The 18,839-nt window shown below is 45.1% G+C and overlaps 1 protein-coding gene across 3 annotated transcripts in view; it reads left to right on the top strand.

Moving 5' to 3' along the window:
• The window catches only part of MDGA2 (MAM domain containing glycosylphosphatidylinositol anchor 2), a 692,671-nt gene that overhangs the window by 593,958 nt on the left and 79,874 nt on the right, over nucleotides 1–18,839 (top strand). For all 3 annotated transcript variants that reach the window (XM_019496066.2, XM_014601296.3, XM_059723426.1), the window contains exon 10: nucleotides 5,468–5,616. In XM_019496066.2, the coding sequence (XP_019351611.1) occupies nucleotides 5,468–5,616 (149 nt within the window). The remainder of the gene's footprint in view (nucleotides 1–5,467; nucleotides 5,617–18,839) is intronic.

The following is an 18,839-nucleotide window of genomic DNA, read 5'->3' as shown; positions in this document are numbered from 1 at the left end:
TGAATTGTTTATATCACTTTTTTTTTTTCACTCAATAATTATAATATGTAAAATAAGCACAACTGGGCCCCATCTTCACGTAGGACCCTAGGCATGTGCCTAGTTTGCCTATGTATCAATCCAGCCCTGATGCAGCCCTGGATAATAGTGCAGTAAATAGTGAGCACAGTTAAATAGCTTTGGGATAAAGCAGAAGTGAGATTACTTGAAAGGCAAAGAGGCTGGCAAAGAAAGAGAGCTAACTGCTAGGAGGCAAATATAGAGAGTCAGGACTTGCTCATCCCAGAAGTCCTCAAGTGAGCCTTGCTTATTAGCAGAGAGTCATCTTGGCTACATGGCCCATGTATGTATAGAATGGGCAAGAGAGTGGCTGGTTGCGAGAGTTTATAACCACTCAAACCCAGCCAGTGGCCTGAATATTAATAACGTGCACTATTCATCTTTTCTCTAATGGATGCCTCCTGGACTTTATTCCTTATCCAGACAAAGCCCACAGCTGTCACCAGGAAATCGCGTATTGTCACTCTGTCTTTATGGGTCCAGGGGAGAGCCCTTACTGAATAGCATCTCCTGCTGGAAGCAGCACAATTGCACTGTTGCAGATAGGCACTTGGTCCATCGGCCTTGGATCAAAATCAATGCTTTTAATGAGATCAGCAAGGCTTAATGATCTCTCTGTGTGCTCTGTAGCTTTTGTTCTTTCAAAGGAGACTTCCATTTTTGGTTATCTCCAAAACAGTGTCAAGCTTTTTGAGTACTGCCGAATTCTGTGAGTCAAGAGTTTAATGTTGCGTTAAATTTTCAACATCCTGTTAACAACCAAAGGCTCATGCGTTAGGATGGAGCTAGAATAATTCAGCTCGTCATGAGTCCTCATTATACCACAAAAGGGGACTATGCTCCAAAAGTGCCCATATTGTGACTAGACTCTAATTACATAGCCATTTTATGTGCCCCCAGAGATGCCATTATGGTCATCTTTAGTAGAGCGGAAAAGATTATTGTTTGCATTCAGCATGCTACTCCCTGCATTATCTTCCACTGCACGTAAGTACAAAGGGGAAACTAGATATAATTTATTTTCATTTTAAATTTTAAAATAGTCCCCGCCCTCAGTCCCCTTTTTTTGTTCCAACTGCAAAATAGCTACTCTAATGTGGTTTAATTACATTTACACCCTAATTTTCCAAACTAGTAAAATTGCATTCAGTAAAAGTACAGACGTGGAAAGAGTTTATACTCTCATGTGATTTCTTCACTTAAATATATATATAAGCATCCCAAGAAAGTAAATAAAGGGGCAGGGTAAAACAGAAATATAAGCTTAGCCAGTAACTATAAAGTAAAGTTGGACTTCTGGTTTGGTGCAAGCCGGGATGACCAAAGCTAGGTATTTTTCATTCCTATGAAATATCATTGTTTAGGGCTTGGGAACCCTTAAAAAAAAAGTATAAAGTTCCATCCATCTTCTCTCCAAACCTCAAATGTCAATACAAGAAGCTGAATGAATGGAGAAACATATATATCATCAATAGACGGAGGATTTTCTTTGGTATGTAACCTGAGTCAACAGAGTTGATGGAACCAAGACAGGCTCCTAAGATGGGCAGATAAAACCTGATGACATTCAACATGGAGAAACGCAAGGTGCTCCACCTTGGGAGAAAGAACCCACATCATATGTAGAGGCATGGCAGTGCCACACACACTAGCACCACGACCAAAAGAGACTTGGGGTTATGACTGATCACAGGATGAACATGAGCCACCAATGCAATGCTGCAGCCAGCAAAGCAAATAAAACTCTGGCTTGCATCTACCGATCCATCTTAAGCAAGACCCAAGAAGTCATCCTCCTGTGGTACTTGGCCTTGGTGAGATCACAGCTGGAGTACTGCATCCAATTCTGGGCTGCACACTTTAGAAAGAATGTGGGGAAGCTTGTGAGAGTCCAGAGGAGAGCCACGTGCATGGTCAGAGGACAAGAGAGCTGTCCTTATGAGGAGAGGCTGAGAGCATCGGCGATGTATAGGGGGTGCGTGCAGGTGCATGTGCACCCCCTGAGATCAGCCGTTAACCCCCTGGAAGCGCCAGCTGTGAAACTGGAAATGCACTTCTGGTTTTGCTGCTGGCTCGGTGATCAGCCCCTGGGGACCTCCCCCCACAGTTGGCAATGATTGGCTGCTGGGGGACCCCTCCCCCTGTCGGTGATTTGGTGCCCCCCTGAATCGGGAGGCACCAGTCACTCATGGCTGAGAGCCATGGGACTCTTCAGCCTAGAGAAGCAAAGGCTCAGGGGTGACTTGGTGGCAGCCTTTAAGTACATCAGGGGTGTGCATCAGGAACTGGGAGAGAACATCTGCTCCCCAGGGCACCCCAACAGAAGACAAGGTCTAACGGTCACAAACTGCTGGAAGACTGTTTTAGACTGGACATAAGGAAAAACGTCTATATTGTCCGAGTCTCCAGAGTCTGAAACAGACTCCCCCAGAAGTGGTGCAAGCACCTACTATAGATACGTTCAAGAAACGCCTAGATGCTCATCTTGCTGGGATCATCTGACCCCAACTGACTTCCTGCCCCTGAGGCAGGGGGCTGGACCCAATGATCTCACAAGATCCCTTCCAGCCCTGATGTCTATGAAAGCTATGAGAGTAGTGTAAGTTCTGAAATGCTGGTGTTGATTGGCTGCTTATTTTATAAAGCCCCCAGCCCAGGTTGCCATTCTAGGTAAATGCCAGGTGTGAGGAATTTAAACAAAAGGTCCTGGCTTTGATCCAATAAAACGTTCTGCTCCTTGACATATGAGTAGTCAAACATCTAGTTAAGTGGATAAAACTATTAAGAGGTCATTTGACCTGCAATACTACTAGTATTACCCCAACACTAATAGTTTCCCTGTCCGTGAAAAAATATGAAAATAACAATATGGGACATGAAATATTTTCCTACATTTAGCTCTTAGCTTTTCTGTAGGAGCTGCCTTGACAGTGATGATAACTGGAGACTAGGACATTTTGCTAGGAATCAATGACTGACTGAAGTTAATGGCTCTCAGCCTATGAGGTCATTAATCTTCAGGGAGAACCTTGAGCTTTAGTCATTATTGTTGAAATAAACTTCAGGAATTGTGTTCTGACTAGTGTAGTTCAGGTTTTTCCTTTTTCTCATGTTTTCCATCTTTTCTGTTTCTCCCCTTTCCCCCACCTTACCACCTGTTAAAATGCTTCAAGCTGTTTCAACACATACCTAAAGAAAGTTGTCTCTTAAAATAGACTTTCCCCTACTTTCACATACCTGCTGACTAACTTTAGCAAACTCATCATCGGAAGAAAACTCTCCACCGATCGACACACACATGACATTCAAACAGACCTTGTTAAAACACAACTGCAGACTCGTCCCACACATTTCCACCCCAGCCTGGGTCAACACCTCACAATGAAAGCATCAGAAGACCGCTTCTACATCTGCCTATTCAACATGTGGTACGTCTCCTTCAATGCACAGAAAATGATGTAGATGAAACCTCCATTCTCAAACGTATGGTACAGAATGCATTTGCAGAGAAAAATAATAAAGAAACAAAGGAGGATCTTTTTTTTTGGTTTTTTTTTTTGGTGAACTGTTATTCCACCTGTAACCTCACAGTCCTCCTCCTCAAAGGAAGCCTGCACAAAGCCTTCAGAATACAATCCTGAGACTGGAAATTCCCCAAATCATGACCTTGAAAAAAGACAGTGCTTTTGTGACTCATTATAATTTACCTCTCACCCTTTCCCGTCTCCTAACTCCTTTTCACTCTACAATTTCCCATTCAAGCAAGCCAAATAATTCACAGCATTATATTAAAATGAGGGGTAGTGTTTTTAGCTTGGACTATGACTTTCTTGGTTGTTTTTTTTTTCCTCCCGGACCCCAAAAGTTTGTCTCTCACTCCTCCCAAATATGCAAGTTGGTCTGATAAAAGATATGACCTTTCCTCAAAAAACTTCACTCATATCTCTGCACCGTCATTTGGACAAGAATATTGCTTAATATATCTTGCCTGTCCAATGTTTCTTCTGATAATACCACCATTTTGTTTGCAGGTTTGTAAGTGCAACTACAGTACACCCACATTTTGTCTGATGGTAATGCTGCTGCCGTTGTAGGGGAGCATCAAGCAGATCATCAAGTCCGACCTCCTGCCATTGTAGGAGGGCACCGGATGGGAGCTCTGTCTCACCACGGGGCTGGAGATTTGGACATTTGGCTGTGTTCCGTATTGAAATGACAGCTGAACATTTCCAAATTACGAGGGAACACTATTTCCAAGATACATTTAGTTTCTGGTTTTTCAAAAGTGCGTTTTGACCAAAAATGAAGATTTTTTTCCCCCTATTTTGACACTCTGTGGTGCAATGCGTAATAATTGAACCAAAATGCCATTTCAAAGTTATAAATCAAAACCTTGTATTATGAAAAGTTTGAAATATTCTTTTCAGCACAGTTGAAACGTCTATCTGGTTTTCCTCTGAAATGAAATTTGCACAAAGGATTTGGATGGATAATTCTGAGTTCTAATAAAATACAGCTCCTTCAGTGTTTCCTTGGCCAGTTTTCATTTTAGACAAAGTGTCTGCTTTATCCAGGGCATGGATGTAGTAGACGCTCTCTTTCGTTTTTGATATTCTCCATAAATCACTTAGGATGTGAAATCCTAGTGACAGAAAACATAATTTGTATGTAGTAGTGTCAGTGGCATTTATGCATGAGAGTCAAGAAATATCCCAAGGCAACTGCTCTCATTCAAAGAGCGCAAGTATCATTTAATCATATGTTCAGGAAACCACGTTGGGCTTTTCCTAATTTTAAGGAACAAAACATCATCCGCTATGGTGAAATCTTTGTATACCCTAATGCATTTCAAAATGCCACTTCCAACTCTCTGCACGTCATGCAGTGTGCCTATCTGACAAAGGTGTATTTGGATGCATACTTTTATACAGTTAAATTGTTTGGAAAGGAGTTTTGGTTTGGATTTGGGCCTGGAGGCAGATGTGGGGAAGGAAACAGCTGAAATACCTCCATTGATGTAACGTATGTCACGGTGGATTTTCAGTGTTAGAGACCACAGCCCTGACAAAATCCATTTAAGTGCCCCGGAATCAGGGGGTGTAGCAATGTGAATAGCCTCATTTTAGTCACTGGAGCCCTCAACAATATTTCAGAGGAAGGCTCAATCACCCACGGATCACTACTTGGCTTTGCTAATGGACCATCTGAGTGAATATATTAATTTGAGTGGGCAGGGGTGAGAAATTTAAAGCAGGATCCTAAATGCTCTCGTGAAGGCAGGTTGTAAACGGGACCCTTCGCAGAAGGCGCCCCAGGAGGTGGAGATGGCTGCAGTTGAAAAGTTGCCGTTTCGTTTCGAGAAGTGTTGCTTTATCATCCCCGGTTCTTCTATTTGTGTTTTCTCCAGGCAAAGCGTACGCGCCCGAGTTTTACTACGACACCTACAACCCCCTGTGGCAGAACCGGCCCCGGGTTTACTCCTACAGCCTGCAGTGGACTCAGATGAACCCCGACGCTGTGGACCGCATCCTTGCGTACCGCCTCGGGATTAAGCAGGTGAGGCAATCCGTGCTACACCCAGTGCTTTTTCACCGTCTGCCCTCTGTGAGGACTGTGCTGCCGGTTGTTTTCTTCCCATCTCCTGAGTCTCTCAGCCTTTGTGCTGCTCCGCTTGTGAAGATTTGCTGCGAAAGGCAGTCCTGTCCTGCTTACAAATCCTTGAAACTAATTTGCACAGTTCCAGTGCAACAGCCCAGAGATTAAAGATATATTCCTCGGAGGGTTTATGGCAGGCTTCTGCTCAAAATGTACCGGAAAAGATTACATGAAAGAAACTTGCAATGAAATTAAACTTTTTATATCTCCCCATATATCCAGATAGCTCCTGTTATATCTCCTTGTACAGCTAGATAAATATAGAGATAGATATATCTGTCATAGGTGGGCAAGTTGTGTGATCTTTGAAAATCGTAAACTTTTTAAAATATGTTTTTGCATGTAGTCCCTGTGTCTTTCTAGGATACATTTTGATAAAACAGGTGTACTTAAAGATGGGGGCACAGACCCATTTCCAGAAAGGCTAGTAAATTAATATTCTAATGTTTGTCAGTCAGTCTTAAAGCATCGTTTAATTTTTTTTAAAGGAATATAAATATCTTCTAATCTGGTGGTGGCTCTGCAGCATGAACTGTTTATTCAACTAGCAGAATAGTATGTACCGTAAACTGGAACGGATAACTCCTCCCCTACTGCCATCAAGATCACATAGCAAAGCAGAGAAACATTTTTCTATTTCTAAATTCCTGTCCACAAGGGTGACCCCCAAACCTGCAAGTATATATTCTAAATCAGAAGATGCTTACAATATAGTAAGACTGTTTTGGGGCTTATTTGTTGTTTTGTTTTTGGGTTGTTTTTTTTTGGGGGGGGGGATGTCTAATAGTTCTCTCTGGGCTCTGTGTGTGTGCTAAACCCTACACATATATAATAGATTCATCGTTATGGAAGTTGGTTGAGGGTATTTTGCTCGTCAGTATTTCCACATATTGGAAAGGGAAAAATGAATGGCTCAAAATAGGTCCCTTTGATATGAAGTCTTCCTCAGCTATAGCCTTCTTGGGTACATCCAGATGAGCGAGCACGTGCCTGTGGCGGCACCTCAAAGTAGTTTGTGATTCCTCAAGAGGCACACTGGGAACAAAAGAAATGTTCCCCATGCTGCTATTTGCAGGGCGAGCTCTAAGTCTTATACCAGGAAATCTCGGTGTCAAAAAAATGAAACCCCACGCTGGAAAAAAGCAGCTCAGAGCATACTCCTGGAGCATGCCCAGAGGCAACCAGAGGCCGGGTCCTCCAAGGAGATGCTCTGGCACCTGGCCAGTGTCTCTATTGTTCCCCATGCCCCTGCTGCTGCAGCACGCTGGGGCAAATAGGAGCAGGGCAAGGCTGCAGCAGCAGCTCAGACCCAGGCTCTGTCCCAGGTAAGAAGGGAAGTGGGGGTGGCAGGACTGTGTGTGTGTGGTGGGGGGGACTGTTTTGAAGGGATGGGTCCCCCACCTGCCCACCCCTGCCTCGCATGGTGCACAACCCACCCAGCAGCATCAGCTTTTGGGGCGCTCATGATGCAGGGGCAATTGCCATGCTGCAGCCCTGCCCCATGCCCACACCAGTGCTGGGATATGCAGCCTCAGCCTTGTGGGGCTCTGGTCCCAGGAACCACTTACGGGGTGTGATAGGATGCAGGGAGGGATGGAGGTGGCAGCAGGGGTGTGCATGTGAGTTGGGGGTGGGGGATTGCTCTGGGGAGGAGAGTCTGCCAGAGCTGGACTTAGAGCCCCCTTGCCCCTGTAAAGCAACCTGTGCAGGGGGAGGCTGGCCTGGAAGGGAAAGGGCTTGCCCAGCCCAATGCCTGATGCCCAGTCGAGGGCTTCCCAGGAACAGCGTGGGGGTCACTGGGGCTGGGAGCAGAACAGCAAGCACTAACACAGATCAGAGCCACAAAGCAGTGGGTCTGGACAGCTGCAGCTGGACTCGCATCCTGGTGCTTTGATGGAGCTGTGTGCAGGAGGGAGTTAGTTGGGGGCAGGTAGGTGCTGCGGGTCAGGAGTGAGGGGCACTGGCAGGGCTGTGGGTTGGCAGTGAGGGGCAAGGGTTGGGGCAGGGAACCAATGTATCAGTGCTGCTCAGTGCCCCACAGCCTGGTGAGCGAAGGGGGTGGGGGCAGCTCGGATTTTTGTATGACAAAAAACCCCAAAACAACCGACAAAGTGTATAGTTATTTATAATGTATTTTATTATGATAGAAGCAGTGGTAGGCTTCCAAATGGCTTTAAAATTGTAAATATATCAATAAAACATTGCCCAGGGGCCACTGTAGGGGTGCAGGGGCCACTGCAGGTCAGGGTTACTTCAGCAGTCCAGTGGGCACAAAGTAGTGTCCCCAGATACCAACTGACCAGTCTTCAGAAGCTCTTGAGAGCAAGTAGCCCTCAGCTGCTCACCAGGGCAGCTTTTCATACTGCTGGAGCCAGCACAGGTGTTGCCCCAGTCTCTAGCTGCCCCAGCTGAAGATCTGGGAGGACCTGGGCACGGTCGGTTTGACCCAAGTGGCATCATTTTCAAAGTGCATGTTGAGGTACGTGTGCTAAAGCACAAATCTCCGGCACAAATTTGTGCCACTGCTATTTGAGCTGCTGCAAGAGCACGTGCCTGTGTGTGGGGATGCGCCCCTTGAGTCATATTTTCTCAGTCATGTTTTAGCTCTCTTGTGGCTGAAAAAAGATGAGAAGGGATAAGGCAGATTGGCTCTATCTTTCTGGCAGAATTTATACCATTGCAATGTGTGTAGACCTTACCATCTTTGGTGCCCAAGTGCATTCTGGGAGAGGACTGCGCAATCTAAATGAATGCATAATTAAAGGGGAGCTCCAGAAGGGTTTTTGTTCCTTAAGACACTCAATTCTTCTGGAGCATCCTCAGAGTGATGTGGGTCTGCCCTTCTTCCACAGGACCAGTGACTTAGGGCCATGCTCTGACTTATAGGGAATAAGCTACCTACAGATATAGGGAGGGTCACAGTGCACAAAAAATGACAGAGAGCTAAGAAAATATTCAAGGAAATGGGTAGTGGCAAGAAAAACCTACTTTGCAGATTCTCTTTCTTGCCTCTGCTAGTAATAAAACATTTAGAAACTATGCACCTTTTACAAACGGGACCTGTTTTAGGGTCTCCCACACAAAACAGACTTACTTTTTCCCCTCCTACATTTTCTTTTTATTCTTAGACAATGTGGGGGGGCTGGTCCTTTTTACCTGTGTTTCTAGTTTGTTTTCTAGTTCGTGTCTGTGCTGCTTCACGTTGTAGCCTTCGCTATTGAAACCAACTTCCAAACATATACAGTATAGGCACCTTCATATACAGAGGTGCACCTGGTCGGGTTTGCTAGAGGGCCCAAGCCAGTTAGACATCTTTATCCTATTGAAAATTAGTTAAGTGTCCAACTCATTAAGCATTTTTGCAAACCCAAGCAGGCATCTGCATCATTAGGCAACTAAATTCCTTCATAAATTGGTCCTGCTGTCCCAAGGACTCAGGTAAATCAATCAACTTCAGAAATGGGTTTTGCTGGATTACAAAAACATATAGTGAATGTGTTTCTGTCTATATGAGGACTTTTAGCTTTCCCTTCCCACCTTGGTTTTTATTGTATTGCTATTGCCTGGATTGGGCGGTGGGGGGGTGTTAAAACAGTAGATCCTTTCATTTCATTGACAATAATTTCTATCAAGATAAGCAAAAAAAAATCCTTTCATCTGGCTGGGGCTACATTTAAGTCTTGTATGTATTTGAAATCTACTGAGCCATCCAGACATGTTCTTTCATTATTGCTGATTTCCCCTGGACCCCGGGTGATAATTAAAGTTCTGGTTCCCTTTAACACCTGCTGGTATTTGTTAACAGCAGTTTGCCCTCTAAAATGTTTGTGCTTGGATATTTTATTCTACTTTGCAATATTTCGGGAAGAGTTTTTTTTGAAGTCTAATTGAGGAGGAAAGATGTGAAAGCAGCTTTCAGATTCTAGTTGGAAATGCATGCTATCGTTCTAATACCAGCAAAGCATTCTTTCTCCATAGGGAACGCATTTTGTGCGGTGCCTGTAGATTGATCAAATCATGCTTATAAATAATACAAAAAAAATTGCACACGTGGGTTTTTCCCCATTTTCTACAGAAATGCTTGCTTTGTGTGCAAGTAAACAACACCTTTCTATCCTGGCTGTCACTAGCTTGGCCTTTAAGGGATTGAAAATGTGTAAATTCCTCTGGGCTGCTTCTTGCATCCTGCCAGTTGTTTCATACCTTGTCCCTTCAAGTGAGATGACTAGATTCGTGGAGATGGTCCGAGGCATGACAATCATGAGCCTTCACGAGCATCATCACAAGGGGAATTTAGTCTTTTATGCGTCTAGAGCACCTGATTCTCACCACTCCAAGCCTAGGGTATGCTATATCCGTGGTGCAGAGGATGCTGTCACAGAGAGGGGCGGGGAAATGCCGTGCAGAAGCACTGAGGGCATCATAATGGAGCCCATGCTGCTCACCTTGGATCAAAGCTCCAAATGACCTGTTTCCATGAGTAGGATGAAATGAAACTCACCTCTGAAGTGGCGAAGAATCAGCCAGGTACCCCATGGTTCCAGCCCAACCTGGCTTCCCAGACCTAGTGACGGCCTGAGTTTCTGAAGCAAGGTAGGCTGAGGGACAGAGGAGGGGAAGAGAGAGTAAGAAGTTCTGCTTCTTCCCTACCTACAGAGAGTCATCTAAGGAAAGCAGTGCCTCTGGTCTATCCTAGAAAGCACAGGGCTGGGGAGCTTGTCTGCTGTTGCTTCCAAGCTAGGGACAGACATTACACATAAACCAATGGAAGTGATTAGAAACTGGTTTAAACCTGTAACAGAACAGATGTTCAGTACGGCTGTGCAAAGCTTTGGTCCCTGATTCAAGCTGGCAGAGATTCGGCTCGATTCAGTGGCCGAATCTCCGAATCGAATCAGGAGACCCTTTCAAGCTCTCTGAATCAAATCGGAGCCGTCCAAATCAATTCGGAGAGACTCGGAAAGATTTGGTGATTTGGACGTAGACACAGCTTTAAATATTTTTTCTACATACCTCAAGATAGCAGGTGGCACATGAACGCTGTGATAGCGGGGCAGATGGAGTGTCCCACAAGAGCACAAGGGGCTCGCCAGTAGGGCTGTGCAAAATTTCGTTGGGTGTTTTGTTTCAAAGCTGTTTGGATGCATTTCGAGCTCGAAACAAAACAAAAGCCTTCAAAACAACTTTCAAGTGAAACAAGAGCATTCAAACTGTTTTCAAAGTTTTGAAACATTTTGAGTTTCGAAGCCAAGCTTACTTGGCTTCAGCACTGGTCCCAGCCTCCAGCAGCAGCCCCCTGTCATCCAGCGCAGATCCGGGGGCCGTTCCCCTTGGGAGGATTCTGGCACAGCCCCCAGTGCTCCCAGGGGTGCAGGTGGGCCCCTGGATCTGCACACACCACATGACAGGATGCTGCTACCTGGGGCCAGTGCTAGCACCAATCTTCCCGGTCCTCAGCATGGGCTGCACCCAGCACCAGTCCCAGATGGCAGCAGCAGCCTCTTGTCATCTGGCAGGCGGATCAGGGGACCATCTGCACCCCTGGGAATGCTGCGGAGGTTGTGCCAGACTCCTTCCAGGGGTGTGGGCCCCCAATCTTGCTGCCGGATCACAGGAAGCTACTGCTGTCACCTGGGACCAGTGCTGGGTTCAGCACGCACCCAGTGCTGGGAAGGTTGGTGCTGCCACTGGCGCAGATGGCAGAACCAGCCTCCTGTTATCCAGCAGCCAGATCAGGGGCCTGCACCCCTGGGAGGAGTCCGGCACAACCCCGCAACCCTCCCGGGAATGCGGGGCCCCAGATCTGCCGGCCAGATGACAGGAGGCTGCAGACAAGTGACAGGAGTTTTGCTTGTCAACACCTTGAGCTGTGGTTTCCCAGAAACCTCTGCATCTATCTCCTTGAAACATGGCAGGCATCATGCCTTCAGGAGGGGCTACCATCCCTGCAAGTTTCATCTGAATCAGGCAACAAATGACAAAGTTTTAGGCATTTTCATGATTCCCCATTATAGCCTATGGGCAAAACAGTACTTGCAGTACTAGAAAATGTTCCAGTTTGCCTCAAGCAGCACAGGAAGTTCATCGCAGACAGGAAGAAAACTCAGCTGCCCTGAGTTGCAGTACATGGCCAGAATACTCCTCAGTAGGCGCATCTACATGAGACATTTACTGCCCAGTTGACTAATTAACTGCACAGTAAATGTCTCGGCGTCTACATGTGCATCTCTATTAGGGCACACCAAACGAATAAACTCTGCAGCAGGGTAGTACTTATAAATTGCTGCTGCGCAGCTTTTTCGTGCGCAGTAGTGCACGTGTAGATGCTAACCCAGGCAGCTGGCACACAAGGGTGCTTCCTGCCTGGTAGGAGAGGTGGCTTCCTGCTAGGTAGTCCCATGCTAAAGCATCCTCGTGCCCCAGCCAGCTCCTCCACAGCACATTGAGCCCAGTCACTGACACATGCAAACAGCATGCCCAGGAGCTTCCCAGGAGCAATAAGCTCCATAGTTTATTGCGGCAAATTTAGTGGCACATGTAGACATGCCCAGTCTGTATTCCATGTATTGCTTTAAAATTAAAAAATAAAACAGAACACGAGAAAAAAAAGCCTTCTTCTGTGTGTTTGTATTTAGTGGCAAGGGTTTTCTTTAGCTTCCTAAAACAGTGCAGAGCAGCAAGGATACATTATCTTGTAGTTAAGTAAGTTAGGGTCTGTGATAATGAGAGCGCTGTGTTCATTTAATTAGTAAACTCCTTATTACATTAGGATTGTTTTAAAAAAAAGGGGGGGGATGCAGATTTTTTTCTTCTTTTCTTTAGAAGACCTGTTCAGTGCTGTTTTATTCAAGGACACATCCAGGTAGCGTTTTGTGAATATTGCATGTTTGGGCCTGCTAAGTTTTCCATTTAATTTTAGAGGATGTAGCAACAGGAAATAGGATTGTGATGTTTTAATGCAGTGTTGTTATAAGGTGTTTCTCATCATCATTTCATGCCCCTGGCAGACAGTTGTGGAAGGCTGTACAAAATATATATTTAATAAGGGGACTGTTGCATCTAGAGGAAATGTGGTGATAAAAGCTTCCAGATGAGCTTTTTCTTCATTAAAAAGGAATTGGCCGGCTATAAAATTACTCTTCAATCATACGGCTTCATAATGAAATTGAATTGACTCAGCCAGATAACAGCATAGCAGTGCTGTGAAGGCCTGTATCCGTGTAGCCTTCTCTTCCTTATGCAAACCGGGGGGTGATTAGCTCAGGATTCGGGTCTTTGTAAAAGTGTGCTGGTAAGAAAGTCACTCATTCATCTTCTCAAGAAGTTGATGACTCTAAACTTCAAATGAATGGATGCAGAGGGGAATGAGCTGCTGACTCAAAGGGAGTCGAGTCCAAGTGCTCCGTGGGGGATTGTGTAACCGGAAACAAAAGGGATATGATGTGCAAAGCCTTTGCTGGGAGGAGCAGGTCATAACTCAGACCAGAGAGAGGAGAAATGAGGTTTCTTTAAGCTCTCCTGGACCCTGTATCCTTTGGCCTCACGCTGACAACCCTGAGGGCCCGTTTAAATGATAGCAGCATTCATAAGCCGTCAGGAATTTTTGGTTGATTTGTTGTTGTTTTTTTTAATTTTCCTAATTCAACAGTTAAACCTTTTTTTTTCCCCCCTCATTACAATCCTGGTAATGTCCAGGTGTTTCTTTCTAACGGCGCAGGAACAGGGCAAATCAGTCTCTCAGCCTTTGGGCAGAGTTTTTGGTGCCGGGAGACAGCAGCCTTGTTAGCAGGAAGTGCCTCCAGGTGATTTTTGAGAGTCAAGTGCACTGAAGTGCAGCATGTCACTTTTAATGAAGAAGAACTCGGAGAGCTCTGTTCCCGCGGAGCTGAGACAGCCCCGACTCTGGAGATGCTGCAGAAGGATTGCTTCAGACCCACCCCGCTGCTCCCATTTTCCAGCTGTGAGTAGTACCCACAAGTGAAATGGCACTCCTAGAAGCATGAGGCTAAGGGACCGGGCCATATATTTGCTTCCATAAATCCAGTCCAGTGATTTGCCACCTTTTCAAACGGCAACCAGTGGCTGTGGGGTCAGCGTACTGGATCCTGAGGGAAAACCAGCATGCTGCATCCACCGCTGGGTCTCTGGGCCGCCTCGGGGGAATAGGGAATAGGGTGCAACATGCAAAGCAAAGGCAAACTTGCATTTTAAAAGATTAAAGGCATTTAAGAAGCGAATGGGAAATCTACAAGATCAGACACATTAAAAAGACAGATATCTCCTTGTCTTTCATCAAGGGCAACAGCTTTATAGAGAGCTTTTTTTTTTTTTTTCTTTTCAAGCTGCAAGCCTTCAGTGTCAAAAATGGATCATTAGCAGAAGTTTCTCCAGGAGAGCTTGTCCTGATTTAGGCCCTGGTGTGAGCAGGATGTTTCTTTCTCAGGGGCTCAGGGAAGGATCAGCGTTTTCAAGCACTCTTCATTTTTGTCTGGGTGTACGTGGTTTATTTTTTTGCTGTGAGCACTTGAGTATCTCACTGTCTGAATTTAACATTAATTTTTAACAGGCAGTGAATCTCCCAGCTTTCCCGGTTACATTGAGGACACTGGAGAGTAACTGCGGTTGTGAATGGAGTTGATTTTTAAATGGCATAGAAGGCTATCAGCTGTGGTATTAGAGAAATCATGCTGTAAAATCCTCAGCAGCTTGTATTATTTTATTATTGTTTAATTTTTTTTTTAAACCCTCTAAAGTCTTTTTATGAGATCGTCTTAAGAGTTAGGGCGTCTCTCTTCTTGCTGTGATAGCACCTCCTTTTCTTGAACAAGTCTGGATCCTCCAGGCACGGCATACAGTGAAGGACAGCTCTGATCCCACAGGGATGATGCTCTAAAAAGGTCCATGGGGACTTGGTGATGTCCTCAGATAAAAATAGCATTTGCCATAGGAAGTAATTCCTTTTGCTGGTGAGGACTATAGACACCGAAACATGTGGTCTGAGTCTTACTTATGCTCACATAACCCCTAGCTCAGGAAAACCAGGTGCAGGGAGCTGTGGTTACACTCAGACCCTTTGACATCCCTCCCATAAGGTAAAGAGGCCTGGATATGGTTGAGACTGTTTTCCTGGAAACGCTGCCGATTTAGGGAATATAGAGTTCATATCAGCTCTGTATGACTGCCTTGCTCCCAATCCCTGGCTCAGATCAGGAGACGGCTGGACCCTACTACATTATGCCTGACCTTTGCTTTTCCCCAAGGTCATAGGAAATGAAGCTTAATTTAAAACATCTTAGGGGCTGTCCTGATTTACATCAAGGGTGAGGAAGACTTTCATTTATTTTTGAAGCAATGAGGTGTTTTCAAGCCACTTCAGCATCACATGCATGTATAGACATACACACACATCCAATGCATGTATAGACATACACACACACCCATCCTTCCTCCAGAAGAAAATCATTGAGGATCACCTGTCGCGCCTTTTTGATGATAATTGGCACATGTTTAATAACTATTTGAACAGGAAACTAATGAGAGACTTTCATGGAGTCTAGTGAGGGTGAGAAGGTGACTGGATACATTTCAGACAAGCTAGCGTGATGGGGCAAGTTCAGACTTGGGAACAATGGAGTTAAAGCAGGAGTAGAAGATGATGGTGGCATACACTTGTCAGTAATATCAGTGGGGGAAGCGTTTAGCTCTTGGAAACATGGAAAGCAAAAGGAAGTTCACTTGAATCAACCTTTGAGAGTTCTCACAAAGTCAGTCAACACAGGGAAAGGCTAGGAAGGTGGCAGAGTCAAAATGTCCCTAGTAATTATTAGGAAGAACTTGGGTAGCCCAGGCTTGAAACTGGTTATGTTAGAGATGGGAGTTAACACAAGGTAAAGGAAAATGCTTTAATTCTTGTGTATTTGAGGATCATCTGCAAATAAATTAGACATACTTCACACTGGCAATGAGGTAGCCTGGGGAGGTTGCGTGAAAAGATGGAAGGATTTGAGGGTCTTTTCCCACTACCAACATCCAGCCATAGTCATGTCATCCGCCCATGGCAAAGCGATGTTCCAAATTCTCCCCTTTTACCAGAAACGTGCCTATAGTTGTAACATAAAGTAAAGTAGAGCATTAACTCGATCTAAGTTATGGTTTTTGGCCATATTATGTATCTTTAAGGTTCTTCCAGCAAACCCCTCCATGTCCATCCCTGTGTCCATCTTTTTAAGTGATGTTACAAACCTTTTAATACTTCTGAGCTAGTGATCACTAATTTATCAAGGTGGCTTGCTGGAAAGAGCTGCCTATCTATCTGCCAAGTCTGGCATATTAAACACTCAGCCACTGGGGTAAGATCCCAAAGTCTTCCAGACACAAGAAGGCAAAGACAAATGTAAGGTGCTCCACACCAAGAACAACCCAGCATGCACACAGGCGTTGCAGCAACACTTTCAAGGACGAGAGAGCTATAGTGGTTCACAAACTCACTGTGCATCAGCAAAGTGATGCTTTCACAAAGAAGGCAAATGCAATTTTCCATTGCATTTGCAAAAGTATTTTATGCACGTCCTAGAGGTGATAGTACCAGACAGTTTGCCACTGGCTGAGCTGCAGCTGGAGTACTGTGTCCAGTTTTGGGCCTGGCATTTTAAACAAGAAGCTGATGAAGGTCCAGGAGAATAAGCCAGGTGAGGGACGGTTGAGAGCCTGAAGTGTGTTTCTTTTGGAGAAATTAGATTAAGGTGGGGATGTGGTAGCAAAGTTTCCAAATATTTAAATGCCCATCACAAACAAAAGGAAAAACATAAATTTCCCTTTCCACAGAGAGGAGGGCCAGCTTTAAACTATAGCAAATCAATTTAGATCTGGGGCGGGGGATCCTGAATAAAAGAACTGTAGGACAATGGACCAAGCTACTTAGGAGAGGTTGTGAAAACCCCTTCATTAGAGAGTGGACGGGCAGCGTTCGGGACAGGTCAGATGCAATGAGTCCTGGTGTGCAAAAGGTTCAATGAGATGATCCTCGAGGTCCCTTCCAACCCCTGTAGTCTATGATTCAGAAGAGGTAGGATCCCCAGTCTTGTCAAGGGTTAGTCAAGGAGCAGTCAGGTAAGGAAAGTGCCTTAAACCCTGCAAACATCATTTATTAGGTAAGAAAAAGGCTGGATTTGGTTTCTGTATGTAGCAGTAAAAGCAAGAGAGCACAAAGCGGGGGGTGGGAGGAGGTAAAGGAATAGTGACAGGAAGGTGTGCCACTTCTGCATGCAAAACAGAAGTAGAGATTTAGCAGCATCCTGTACCATAAATCAGTGGTTCCCAATTTAATAGACCATGGACCAGCAAACTGGGGACCAGCATACTGCAGAACAGAAGTGACTGTCGACCAACAGCCAGCCCTTTTTTATACTTGGCTGCCGGTCCACAGTATACCTATTGTTTCTGGACCGCTGGTCTGGCAGCCAACCCTTTGCAGCCCAGTATTGGGTCACAGCCCAGGTATTGGGAAACTCTGCCTTAAATAATTTACGTGAGATTTGTGAATCATAGAAAATGAGGGTTGAAGGGAGCTCAGGAGGTCACATCTAGTCCAACCCCCTGCTCAAAGCAGGACCAGCCCCAACTACATCATCCCAGACAAGGCTTTGTCTAGCTGGGTCTTCAAAACCTCCAAGGATAGAGTTTCTACCACTTCTCTGAGTAACCTGTTCCAGTGCTTTGCCATTCTCCTAGTGAGAAAATTCTTCCTAATATCTAATTTCAACTTCCCTTACTGCAGCTTGAGCCCATTGCTCCTTGTCCTGCCATCTGCCCCCACTGAGACCAGTCCAGCTCCATCCTGTTTGCAGCCCCCCTGCAGGGAGGTGAAGGCTGCTATTCAGTCCCCCTCGGTCTTCTCTTCTCCAGACTAAATCAGCCCAGTTCCCTCAGCCTTTCCTCACAAGTCCTGTGCCCCCGCCCCTGAACCATTTTTGTTGCTCTCTGCTGGACTCTGTCTTCTGGACTGTCTCCGCTCATCTAAAGCGCTCCAAACTTGCACCAAGCTCAAGTGGATAGATATTAGATAGCTGTTTTGGTCGGGCTCTATGCACAAGGGCCATCATGGTGTCTCCACACTACTCAAGCTAAGAGTAGCTCCACACTACTCAAGCTAAGAGTAGCTTGAGCAGAGTGTATGAGTTAAGTGTAGCTTGAGCTAAGAGTAACTCAAGCAGAGAAAATGCCCGTTATAAGCCAGGTCTTCTCATTTGCTCTGACACAGAGAACATGTGATAACTACAGCTCAAAACCAAAAATAGTGCTTTTTCACAGCCACTCAGAAGCAAGCACTCATGCCTGTAGCAGAAAAAGAGAAGGCATTGAGGAGACTAATTACAATATATGTTGAATGTCTTTGGTCATGTTGCTTTTATGAAAAATTTCAAAGACCCTTCAGCAGAGGGAAACGTGACATCCTAAAAGTTTCTTTGGGGCCTGCACTGGCTTTTGAGATGCGAGATAAGGCTTGCTTTATTATCTTGTTGCATCTGTCTTTGTGGAATAACAGAGACGTATCGTTTGGCAAATAAAGTGAATACAGCATGCGAAGGCACGCTTCTTATTGATTTTGTGGGTTTTGGTAAATTGAGTTGGAAGAGCAATGGTGCTGTTTTACAGTTTTCATTTTGTAATATTGATAACCGTTAGGCCCATGCCTCTTGAGACGGGGGCTTGCATTTCAAGCATGGCAAGTTGAGTCCTGTCATTTTAGATGCTGTTTACAAAGGCTACTTTGATTATGAATGATTCTTTCTTTTTATTTTTTAATTGTGCACACTCGAATCCTCCAGGCACTTTAGGTAGACACCTGTATTTGTGCAAAGCATGTTTAAGTGACAGCCTCTTGTATCTGGTGTAGAGAAAAGTGCTGTGCAGTTAATCACTCGGCAGTCAAGACTTGCCAAAGTTAAGGGTTATATGCACAACCTTAACTTGCTACTCCAGGTGGTTGATAACTTACTACACCGGTTTCTCCCTCTTGCTGTGAGATAACTTCTGAAGGAAAGGCGTGCTAGCTGTTGGCACTCTCAATAGTCTGTCCACATGGACAGTTCACTCGATGCAAAGACAACAAGCTAAATTCCCAT

This window comes from Alligator mississippiensis, chromosome 2 (genome assembly GCF_030867095.1).
Source record: "Alligator mississippiensis isolate rAllMis1 chromosome 2, rAllMis1, whole genome shotgun sequence".
NCBI classification, from domain to species: domain Eukaryota; kingdom Metazoa; phylum Chordata; order Crocodylia; family Alligatoridae; genus Alligator; species Alligator mississippiensis.
This window is presented reverse-complemented; position numbering and strand designations above follow the sequence as displayed.